General features: G+C 35.0%; 1 protein-coding gene across 9 annotated transcripts in view; it reads left to right on the top strand.

Moving 5' to 3' along the window:
* The window catches only part of LRCH3 (leucine rich repeats and calponin homology domain containing 3), a 109,819-nt gene that overhangs the window by 86,628 nt on the left and 10,418 nt on the right, over positions 1–12,773 (top strand). For 5 of the 9 annotated variants that reach the window (XM_032480967.1, XM_032480979.1, XM_032480989.1 and 2 more), the window contains 4 exons: positions 4,399–4,447; positions 4,840–4,947; positions 6,287–6,405; positions 7,178–7,315. In XM_032480967.1, the coding sequence (XP_032336858.1) occupies positions 4,399–4,447; positions 4,840–4,947; positions 6,287–6,405; positions 7,178–7,315 (414 nt within the window). Of the gene's footprint in view, positions 1–893; positions 966–4,398; positions 4,448–4,839; positions 4,948–6,286; positions 6,406–7,177; positions 7,316–12,773 lie in introns of all 9 variants that reach the window. The other 4 variants (XM_032480945.1, XM_032480953.1, XM_032480972.1 and 1 more) reach the window with 2 other exon arrangements.

Here is a 12,773-nt window from a genome sequence, read left to right as displayed (position 1 = left end):
ATTCAGTTATTGGTGATCTAGTTTAAATTTTTAACAATTATCTAACTTATAGAGGCTTAACTGTCTTTAAGACTTTGGCATTTTTAATAGGTACAATCTTACCCAAGCACCCTTTGTGAAAGCACTGTCTTCTCTAATTTCCACTCCCTACCAAATGAAAAAATTGTCATGTTTTAAAGCAGCTTTTATCTGTAATCAAAATTTTGTACAATAGGTTCTAACACTATCTCTAGTATATCTAACTAGTTGTATGTAGGTTGGTGAAAGGATAAAGAATTTAAAGAAAAGGAAAATTCTACTTACCTTCTTAGAGGTCATTTGGAGTTTCACAGAAACAGAAATGAAATGCTGGTTCATCCTTAAGGTGTAATGTGGAATCCTCATCTCCAGTTTTCTCACATCAGCCATTAAACTGAATTATAATAAATCTAATTTGGATTAATACTGAAAAAATATTGCTCTTATTCATGCCAGTTCTGTTCAGTTAAAATGAGCTCTTTGACTGGATTTGTTTCCCCTGGTATAGGGACAGCACAGGACTCATTTGTTTCTAAGGCTATTTTGCAAAAAAAAAAATTTGTGTTCTCAGTTTTATTTCCATATAAAATTATATTTAATAAATCATGCCTTTCATTTATTGATTAATATGTTATAACATATTGAAATAGTTTGAATTGAACAAGTGAAGAAACTGTTTTATGAGTTGTAGGGGCTTTTTTCCCCAAGTATCCTTTTCCTGCCCTGTCAATATCTTAGTAAACCATTTGAAAGTTTGTCAGTGCCATTTCCTTTTCTAATTTCACTGACCAGATCTGCCTGCCTGCCTGCCTGCCTGACATTTTGCTAACATAAATGCTGCCTTTTGTTACTTCTGTTTCTCTTTTGGAATTTAGTCACTCTCAGGGGTGAATCAAGTGGGCTGTGCTGCTACCCTGCCTCATTCTTCTGCCTTCAGACCTCTTAAGGTATATCTTGTTACTGTAATTTACCAGGAACTTTGGGGAGGGTATGTGCAGGGGAGGTCTTACATTTCCCGATGGATTGGTCTAACAGCAGTCTGAAATCTAGGGTTATATGAAATGAAACTAAGCTTATAAAACTATTTAACATTGAAATTTAACTTGAAATTTTTTTGGAAGTTTTATTATGCCAGAAACATAGAGCCTTCATTAATTCTTTATATTGAGATTCTGTTTGAAATGTCATTCTAATTTTCTTACAAAAGGTTTTTGTTTTTTTTTTTGTCATGAGTTATTGTTTTACTTTTTTTTTTTACATATATTGCTAATATATGATATCAAATTAACCCTGTCGTCTAATATGTATGCAAAATAATTTGAGTCCCAGTGCCCCAGACTCCCACTACCAAAAGGCTGTTACAGTAGGGCTCAGCAAACTATGATCCCTAGGCCCCCTGTTTTTATAAATAGTTTTTATGTATTGTCTGTTTGTTTATGTATTGTCTATTGCTGCTTTTGTGCTTAATGTAGAGTTGGAAAAGTTATGTTGGATATCATATGATCTTCAAGTCTAAAATAAAAACCTGTGGTATTTGTTTTTTGAAGGCCTCTAGGGATGGTAATTCCATATTTATTATCATGTGATACATAAGGAATGATTAATAATCCTCACTGTCAGGGAAGATCCTCTCCTTGTCTAACTTGTATCTGTCCTCCTGGGTTTACACTTGTTTCTTCTTTTCTTTCCAAAGTGGAGATTTTCTAGTTATTTAGCAGTTTTTATGTGGAGAGTTGTTATATTTGAAAGCTACTATGATGCTACCCTTGTCTTCTGGTCTCTGGTCCTTTTATGTTCTTTACCCAGCCTGTTCCTCATTAGGAACTTTCACAAGTTCTCTGCCCTCCATTTTGGCTCTTTGGTCCCCAACTGTATATATCCCTCATTAGAGCCCCACATGGTGCTGAGCATGAAACAAGGGTTATTCACATGTCTTATTCTGAGCATTAAGTTGGCTTTTTCCATTTCAGCATTCATTTTGCTCAGTATCCACTCTAATTCTCAGATGTTTTAGTTATTCTCCTAAATGATAATTGATTTCTACATTTTGTATCTTTTGTTTTCCTAAATACTTACTTTTACTTTTTGAACATTTTTACTCTTCTAACTTAACCAGAATACTTTCAGATTCTTGCATCATGTCCTTCCAGATGCTGACCCCAGCTTTATAACATCTGTAAAGCTGATGAACCTTTTTGCTGGTTAATATTAAATCTCCATGTACCTGGATGACTCCTGAAAAAACTTTATAATTCTCTTCTATATTAAGCCTTTGCTAGCCTTTCTCAACTACATTCCTTTTCTGAACAACACATTAAATTGAGGGACTATTTTCAAAATTCTTTCCAGAAAGGTACATAACTTGTACCATTCTAGATATATAGGAGGAAAGTTAATTCATTACACTCAGTGGATACCTTAGGGCATTGGGACTTACTCTCCCCCAGAATTATAACTGAGTAAGGCCAAATCTGAATGTGCCAAAGTTATATAATAAATCTAACATTCTTTTGGTCTATCAGAGCTGCTCTTTGTCAAATGATTAGTTTAAAAATATTTACTGTTTACTTTGTGGTACTCAGTTACTTTATAGGAGGTATAGACTATATTTAGGCATGATTTTCTTTCTTTTGTTGCTTAACCAGGAATAATCAGTTTTTGTTTTTTCACTCTTTAGTTCTCCAAGTCTTCTCAGATGTGCTGGTCAATGGCCTCAGTGATTTGAACTAATTGTTTCAGTATCCTAGAATCTAAGTCACGTAGATTTACACTTTCAATAAAAGTACATTTTAAAAATCATTTTACACGTACCTTCTAGTCTGGCTTTGTTTTTTTATTACATCCAACTGTGTGTTATCTTTTAGACTTTCTGGAGGTAGAAAACATTTGCTGCCATTCAGTGGAATTTGTTTCAGCTCTTCCTTCTCATAGGAACTTTACCGTTTTTTTCCCCTCAATATGTTAAAATTTCTAGTCTAACTCACACTAATAGGTCTTTTTAAATAAAAAATTTTTTTTTGCCTCTATAGCTGGAATTATCTCTACTTTTTACATTTTTCTGTTTGTACCATTGGTCCTTGAACAGATCTTTGTTTAGCTAATTAGCTTTCTCCTTCCTATCTCATATTCCTTGAAAATAGGGATAGTCTTTTGTTTCCTTTTAAAGATAGGCAGCTTTTGCCTCATTTGCCTGTTCATTCCTTTCACTAGTTCCTGTTGCTTTTATTAAATTAAATTTGTTATTTAAATTTCCATTTCTTCTCAGCATCCTAAACTTTGTTTATTGGCACCTTTCAAGTTGATGGGCATGTTTTTTTCACTGATGAAGACATAATACATTGCTTCACTCAAGAGCACAGCTTACTTTTTAAGTCTTAATTCTCAGCCTAAGAATATCAAACCAAAAAATCATTACCACAGAATTTTCTTTCAGGTCAGTCCAAGAATTTTCTCAACAACATGGCTTCTGTTTATTCATTTATTTTAGCAGAGAAAATTCTCCATCATCACTAATTTCATCTGACTCAACTCCAACTTGTGATAAAAGGTTCCTAAAAATATTGAAACCCAAAAGGGAGAAGAATCAAGGGTGTGTGTGTGTGTGTGTGTGTGTGTGTGTGTGTGTGTGTGTGTGTGCGCGCTCGCGCGCGCACGTGTGAGATTCTGTTAAAAAAATGTGTCTTAGTTATAAAGTTATAATATATTGAAATTATCGAGTATAATTAGATATCAGGGCCTGAAAAACTGTTGGTATTCTAGCTTTTCTTGATTCTAGTCCCCTGCCAAGTCTTCAATATCTTTAATCCAACCAACCAACACTTCCTTTTAAATTAGTTTTATCTCCATTCTCCTTTTTTAGGTATACTTTATACCAGTTCAGCTAGTTCTTCCTCCTTTTTACAGTTTCTTCAAATACTAATCTGGAAATAAAACTATCATCTTTAAACATCTAACTGAAATGAAGAAACCTGTATCACTCTCTCTTAAAACATTAAATTTTATTCTTGGAGGGTGGAAGGTAATGCTTACAAAGTATGCCAGAAAAATAATATTATAGAACGAAATTTTATTCTTTCCTATACATCTCCTAATAAAATTTTCTGCCTTAGGATGATCATTTTTCATAGTCATAGGAAAGGCCTGTTATTTAATAGGACTGTCTTTAGAGAATGCATTACATAAATCTTGTATTTTCTAGAACTAAATAAAAAGTTTGACCTTAAAAAATATTCAAAATTAATTTAATACACCAAATTCTCTTTTCTAGACTTAATTTTGAAGGAGAGTTGCATGTTTGTTTTTCTTTTATAATCCCCAAATTACCATAAATATGGAAAATACTTGAATAATAATTATTGACGTATCTCTGTTTCTCCACAGAATGATGACAGATCTAATGCCATATCAAGTTCACCTACAACAGAAACAGGTAATAGACAAAGGTGCAATTAACCACAAGATTATAATTCTTTACCAAGATTTTCCCAATAAGTTACTTCTTAGATGGCTGTGGCTTCCTTTTCTGAGATGAGAAATCAGGCACAAAATTGGGAACTCTCTGCATATTTTTCATTTTTCAGTTCAACTGGTTGTTCAACTACTCAGCCATTCGATATGAAAAAATGAGCTAGCAGAACTATAGATTTGCAAGAGAATATATATCATTGCAATGTTTAATTTGAGTATATATATTTTTATTTGCGATGTTTAACTTGATTTTTTTCTTTATTTGCTGTTTATTGAACTTTTGGCGCATATCTGTTATGTTTAATTTTTTTTCCATCTTCTTTAATCTTATTTCACTTTTCCATGCTGATTCAGTTCATCATTCCCCTGCATATTCTTTTCCTGCTGCTATCCAGAGAAACCAGCCCCAGCGCCCTGAAAGCTTCCTTTTCCGAGCAGCTGTCAGGGCAGAAACAAATAAAGGTAGGTGGTAGTGACTGAAGGGTTGTGGGGAGGCTTTATACAGTGACGTTAACTGTTACATGCTTTTAAACGTCTCCCCTTAGATGTCACTTTGGCAAAAGTTTTAAACTCTACATTTGTCTGTGATCTCACTGACATTAAAGCAAGAGAATCTTAATCTGTTTGAATTTGTTTTAATTAGAAAGTTCCTTAGTACCAACTAAAAGCAGGTTAGAATGTTTGAACAAGTAGAATACTCTTTCAGGGCTTTAGAGAACGTTCATCTCTCTGTAATGAGCTCTTTTTCAGATTTTTCTGTTCGTAAAAGCTATTCTCTGTGTTCTTTAAAAAATGAATCAATAATTAAAAAAAAAACCTTAGTCTCATGATTTATAGTTAATATGACAAATCTGTGACTGACCCACAAAGAAGTGACCTAGAAGTGGAAACAGACATTTCACACCCAAAATAACTGCTTTTAATGTAACTGATAGATCCACTCACAGTGAGATTTAAACTTAAACCAGAGACACACTGATGGTGGGATTGTAAATTATGATGGAAAACTGTTTATCTAATCTGCTAATGCTGAACATTTGTATATCCTGTGACTAGCAATTTTGCTTTCTGAAATATGGACACATCTATACCAAAAGATATGTACGGAAATATTCACAGCAACATTATTCATAATAGCCCCAAACTGAGTATCTGTCAACAATAGAATGGATAAATAATTTTGGTATATTTGTACAATGGGACACCAAATAAGCAGTGAAAATGAACAAATTAATATACACAACAACATGGATAAATCTTACAAACAATGTTGATCAAAAGAAGCCAGACACAAAGACACACATATACTATACGATTTTTATTTATAGAAAGTTCAAAAATGGACAAAACTAATCTATGGTGTTAAAAGTCAGGAAGTACATAGTTAGAACCTGTGGTATTAGAAATAACCTTTGGGTACTGATGGGTAGGGGAACATGAGAGGGGCTTCTGGGTGTTGGTAATGTTGCATTTATTGACTTGGTTGTGACTACTTTGTGATAATTTATTGAGCTGTTTGCTTATGATAGGTGTAATTTTTTAATATGTGATATTTTTCAATAAAAACATTTTTAAATGGATGTAATGAGACACAAAAAGTAGTTGAGCCAAATGGCTAATGGATATTTGGTAGTTTTTCATAGTATTCTCCCTATTATTTTGTATATTTGAAAATTTCCATAATAAAAATTTTAAAAGTCAGTCCAAAAGTAGAAACTGCTATGGAAGGAAACTGATCAGGTGGAGCTGAGTATTTTTCCAGCACTGGCAGTTGCCTTTCTTACACATTAATATTTTTTAGGCCACGCTTCACCCCTTCTTTCATCTTCTGCACCTTCCACTGATTTGACAGATCCCGTAACAAGACAGAATTCAAGACAGAGAGAAGAAGAGCTGGAATTAATAGATCAACTACGGAAAGTATGTACATTGCCTATGAATTACACTTTTTCAGTGATATTGCTATAGCTCATAATGCTACAATCACTTGTTCATTTGCCTTGTACTTTTTAATAGAATCAACGAGTGCCCATTGTGTGCAATGATGCCCATTATGTGATGAATTTTTTCAGCTGTTTAGTAGGAAAATGAGATGGGTTATTCTTTGAATCTCAACCTCTGGCCCTACTCATTTAAAACTTTTCTCTGCCTTATGTTGTAAAGAAATCTTGTAAGAGTAATAATTTATATGTATGTACCTATATACATATGCATATCACACTTATAACATTTATAGGGATTTGGGGGGAGGTAATTAGGTATGTGTGTTTGTGTTTATTTGTTTGTTTGTTTATATTTTAATGGAGGTACTTGGGATTGAATCCAGGACCTTATGCATGCTAGGCACACACTCTACCCCTGAGCTATACTCTACCCCCATAGTGTTTATTTTGAAATTGAAAGACAGTCTAGTTGTTTTCGTAGTTTTTTTGATCGTTTGTTTTTAAAGTCAGAAAACTGTAAGTGGATTTCTGTTATTGTTCTTTGTAGCACTGTGGCTTGGCTGCCATACATACATATAAGATCTCCTTAAATTATTGACTTAGGATAGAAAAGATAAAATAGAGATTGTGGTACTTAAGTTATTTGCTTTTTATCTTGATTTCTAATTAAATATATTCCATTTTAACTCCATTCTCTATGTGTCAGCCACTCTACAATTAATATATTTCACATTTTCCTGTTCTTTTAGCATATTGAATACCGGTTGAAAGTATCTCTGCCTTGTGATCTTGGAGCAGCTCTCACTGATGGTGTTGTTCTTTGCCATTTGGCCAATCATGTTCGTCCTCGATCTGTCCCAAGCATTCACGTTCCCTCACCAGCTGTAGTAAGTTTATAATGCTAAAAAAATGTTGGCTTTTCATCAGATATTTATTAAGTTTAGAGGCAGGCATTGTGCAGAATGCTAAGAATACAAATATGAACAGAGTCCAGCCCCTGCCTTCTGCATCTCAGTTCTACTAGAGAAAAAATAGTAGACTTACAGCTGTGTGTGATAAGTGTGATAAAAGAGGTGTGTAAGAAGTGTGCTATGGGAATACAAAAAGGGACCACTTCAACTCTGCCCAGAAAGTTCAGGAAAGCCTCCAGAGGAAGTAAAATTTGAACTAATTCTTGAAGTATGAGTAGGAGTTCGCCAGCAGTACCGAGAGGGAGAAAGGCATTCCAGGCATAGCATTCCTAGATTAAAAAGCTAAAGAGGAAGATGGCATATTCGGGAATTCTTAAGTTGTTCAGAGTAGATCATTTACAAGGTGTTGGTGTAAATGGCAGAGGATGTAACTAGAGAGGTAAGCCAAGGGCCATGTGACAAGGGCCTCATGTACTATGTCAAGGAGATAGGAGTTTATCTTAGTGTAGACAATGAGGACTGAAAGAATTTGAGAGGAGTAGTATGATTATAATTGCAGTTTAGAATGTTGAATATTTTGGGGTGGAAGTGACATGATCTAGTGACCAACCTCAGGTGGAAAATGAGGGAGAATATTCATTCAAGATGACTGGCAGGTTTTCTTTAGACTGCTGGTCAGACCTGGACGTCACAATCAGGATGGCAACCCACAAAAGAAAGAGCACGTTTTGGGTTGGCGTAACTTTTTTTTCCCTTCAAATTTTTAGTAAGAGAGATTTCAAACCTTCAAAAAAACTGAAAAAGTAATATAGGGTGTACTCTTAAAGCCTCTGCCTAGATCTGACATGCATTATATCTTGCCGTCTTGCTTTGTCTATATTTGTGTGGTGTGTGTGTGTATTTTAATTGTACCATTTAAAAGTTGCAGGTATCAAAAGAAAAAAATTGAAGGTATTATGACACTTTACCCCCTAAATATTTCAGAGAATTGTTGTAGGCCACCTTGCTCTTACAGCCTGAAGCCATGACTGCAAGTTGTAGGGACTGAGCCCCCTCCCTCAGGATTGGAGTGTGATATGATTGACTCTGAGTGCTCCCTGTGGGATCAGGATGAAAACTGAGGAGGGGACAGCTATGAGCCCTTAGCAGCCAGCAGGGACTAGGGATAGGAAGTGAGGATGGATGCCCAGGATAAGTAAAGGGACAGTAGGTGAGGCATCAGTAGCATTCAGATTTCCCCAACTGTTCCAAGAATATCTTTCATGGCTGCTCTCTTTCTCTCCCCTCACCAGTAACCTACACACAGTGGAATATAATCAACATTCTTACATTGCATCATTAGATTGTTGTGATACTTCTTTATGAGTCTGAATGGATATTGTGCATTTGTAACATGCTTAGCAATGTCTAACCTTTTGAAGGGTTTTGCCCTCATCTCATTTTCTGGTCATTTGTTACATAGCACATACATCCTGATACAAATCCTTTACTCAAATTGCAGTTATATCTATGTCTATAGATTGCAACTCTGGACATTCATCTGCTGCCTCTTCAGCTACAAATCATTTATTCCTCCCAAGGACCTTTTATTCTTCTATTTATTAAAAACTGCTTTGTTACCAAGGTCCCAAGAGGTTGATATGGCCCTTTCTCCTCCAGGACATCCAAACCACAGAGTCATACATTTGCTTCTAAGGAAAATAGGTAGCCACTTTTTATTTAGTCACCCCAGAAAATAGGCATTCAGTTTTGTATAGAAAAGGCATAGAGGAATAGTAGCACTACCAAATCTACTTTGCTCCCAAAGACTTGAAAGACTTGGTTTTGGTCCTAAAGGTGGTGATTAAGAGAATAGAAATTGACATGCTATTTGGCAAAGCCAGTTAGGGAAAGGTTTATTCTTACTTTGCATTCTTCTTAGTTTCTGTCAACTGAGTTAAGAAAAAAAAAATTTTAATAATTAAAAAAAGACGAATCTGTCATTCTTCATTTTCCAGGGAAATACTTAGGAAATAGCAGGGAGCTCATATAGAAAGTAGAATTTTAAAGTAAGGGTGACCGAGATTCTTTACCTTGATCACCAGAACAGAGTGCACTTCATTTAGGAATGTAAAATATATATAGGAAAAATAAAACTATTTAATAAATATTTAACTACTTAGAGAAATTAAACACATGGATTTTCTTATTTGTCAAAGCAGCGTGGATGTAACATGAAATTAGAACATTTAAAACTTGCTTGCAAAATTAACAATAAAACTTAGTTATATTTATTGAGCAGCTATTCAGTGGCAGACATTCTGCCAGGGGTGAAGCGTACAGAGATGAGTTACAGGTGGTCCATACTCTCCAAAACATTAATTCCTCTTAAAAATTAAAATAAATTAAAAAGATCTTTCATGAAATAGTATCCTTGACACCAAAAGCAAGTAGGCCTATTAAATAAAATTGTTTAAAAAGGAATCTTTTTGGTTAATAAATGACATATAAAGTTGAGGAGAAACATGTAAATATATAAAAAAATCCCAAATTGTAACATTTGAGGGTGAAAAAATGGACTTTGTGTCAACAAGATGAAAATTGTCCAATATTTTAATTAAAAGCAAAAATAAAAATAGAACTCACTTTTTCTGGTGAAAATGACTATTATGAGTCAACATTGCTTTAATGGGGTTGCTGTTATAGGGCTAGTTTCCAGTATAAATATTTACATTTATTTTTCCTTCATGTGAATTGCTCCCCCTCGTATTAGACTATTTCTTCCCTTGTTTTGTGCTTTTGACCATACAGAGAGCTTTGTGACTTACTTTCTTAGAGATTTTTTGTGATAAGAATATAAAATTAAAGCCAAACATAAATTAAAAACCATAGCAGTTTCTTTGTGGCTACATTGACGTGTGATGATTTATTATATTTCTTTGAGAACCTGCTAATTGGAACTATGAGTATACTTTAAGAAACCCTTTCTTGATGTACTATATAAACCATAATTTTCCCTTCAAAAAATGACCCCTCATTGTAAGGGGAGGTCGTAAGTCCAGGCATTTTAAAAGAAACTTAGAAAGGCATATGTGCTTGTAACCGTTAGGTTATAATTCCTCTTTCTTTGTTATTTTGGGAGGATCGATGATGTCTGATAAACTGCTGTTTGGTTGTTAAGTAGGCATAGGTGTTAAGTAGCACAATTCACATTTTTAGAAGTGCATTATTGAATTATATAAAAAATTCATTACAAGATTGTGATGTGACGACTCACTGAATGAACCGTATCACCAAGGAAGATGGCCTGAAAAAATTCTGAATCATTTCAAGTTTCAGAATAGCAAAACTGTTGATTTCTGATTTCTTTCAGTGTAATTCCTTTCCTTTTGTGAAAATTACTTTCTTCCCCAAAGCCTGCATAAGATTTCTTACTCAGATCAGGTTGTACGTTACAGAAATAGAAAAGGTTGTATCTCACTATCCAGAACCATGTGTATGCCATCTGAAGTTCTGGAAAAGCTTTTGAGGGTGGCAGTTTCCTATGATATTTGACTTAAGGCAAAATCTTGAAGTCCTTCTGCACTATAGTGATAGGGAGTCTACACCCCTGGGTCCTTTTAACTAGCCATTCCATCAGAGCAGGGATTTGCAGCCTGGGATTCACGCACTTCTAGTAGGGCTTCCGGGGCTCATTGAACTCCCTAAAATTGTATGCATATGTATTCTTCTCAAGAGTAAATTCACAGCTTTCATCAGACTATAAGGAGGAGTTATATTCCAATTTTGAAACACTGACCTGCATCCTTGGAATTTAAATAAATGCTAAGGGAAGGAGTGACTAGGGAGAAAGATGATGTTTTCCCATTCCTCTTCACCTTCATCAGTCAGACATCTGCTCTTTGCAGGGAAAGTCTCAAAGGAAACTTGATTTTATTCCCCAAACCCCACTCACACACCTTTTATGTCTTAGGGTGCTAGTAATCCTCATAAAGATAATGCTGAATTGGACCCCAGGATCATTATTCTGTGCTTTCTTTTCTTTTTGTCTGAGATGGTGGTGATTCTGGGACCAGTTTTCAGCTAAGCAACATTAACTATATTGTTTTATGCTTTTCTTTGCACAGAAAGAAACTTGTTTTTCTACCTATGCAGTCAGACCTATTTCATTCTGCCCTCCCAGCATCTATGGGAGATGTTTCAGAAATGTAGGGATCCTTCCTTTGTAGAACAAAAGGTCTTTTGCTAGAGTCTCACACCCGTGGTATCCCTGTGGACACACCCCCAGCCTTCTCTCCCAAACTCCTATCAGGATCCTGGTTTGCTTAGCTAAGGTCCCTTCATAATAAGAGAAGCTAGTTACATCAATTCTGCTTCCATTTCTACAAGGCATAAAGAGAAACTGGTATATGGAGAGGGAATTTCTAGCCAATGAAAAATTCTCCTAAGTGAGTAGTTGTCCTATGTTTTCTTCGCTCTTAAAGTTAAGCCTGTGTCCCAGTAGCTTTCACCACAGTGACTTTTCTCTTGTGCTTCAGTGCACCTTACCTCCCTCTTAACTAACCAGGAGTTTAGAAGCCACAGCATCACTTGTACAGTGAACACCTGCTCTTTCACATGTGAAAAGCCTAAGAGAAAGCACCCAGCTCTGGCTGTAGTAGCCAGTGTGAACCTCTGTGATTGTTTTTCTCTTTCTGTTAAGTAGATTATGATTCTACTTATGTTTCACTATTTTTTAAAATTGAAGTATAGTCAGTTACCATGTGTCATTTCTGGTGTTCAGCATGTTTCAGTCATACATATACACATACATATATTCGTTTTCATATTCTTTTTCATTATAGGTTACTGCAAGATACTGAATATAGTTCCCTGTGCTATACAGAAGAAATATTTTTGTAACTTTTTTTACCTCAGTTATAGAAGAACTTGGCACAAGCAAGGAAGTGTGCTCTCCATGGAAAACTGTTTCTTCTTTCTGGACCTAATTTTGAAAGCTTTTCAATTTGAAATTTAAAGATTATTATTTCTTTCCTCCCATCTCATTTGTTGCCTTTCTATCTTTGATAAAGCCATCCCTAGCGCCTGCTACCTTTCTCAAGCCAAGATCACACTACCTTCAGCCACTACTATGTAGTGGTTGTTCCCCCTCTTCTTGTGACAGTATTATATTCCATCTTTGAAGAAAACCCAGATATTCACAAAAGAAACCTTTTTTCCCCTCCAGAGATGGTACAGCTTCTGTCTGCTTACCTTTGTAAAAACTCTAGGTCAGACTCCCTGCAAATATTTGGCTTCCATGCCTGATGCTTAAACCAACATATGAATTTGAACAATTGAGTTTGTTAATCATTCTGGGAAATAGTATTCCTATTTCTTTCTTACATGATAATCCACTTGACGAAAAATTTTATCACAGCTTTAGGTTATGTGATATAACTCTGTGTTTCCAGTC

This window comes from Camelus ferus, chromosome 1, assembly GCF_009834535.1.
Source record: "Camelus ferus isolate YT-003-E chromosome 1, BCGSAC_Cfer_1.0, whole genome shotgun sequence".
NCBI lineage: Eukaryota > Metazoa > Chordata > Mammalia > Artiodactyla > Camelidae > Camelus > Camelus ferus.
This window is presented reverse-complemented; position numbering and strand designations above follow the sequence as displayed.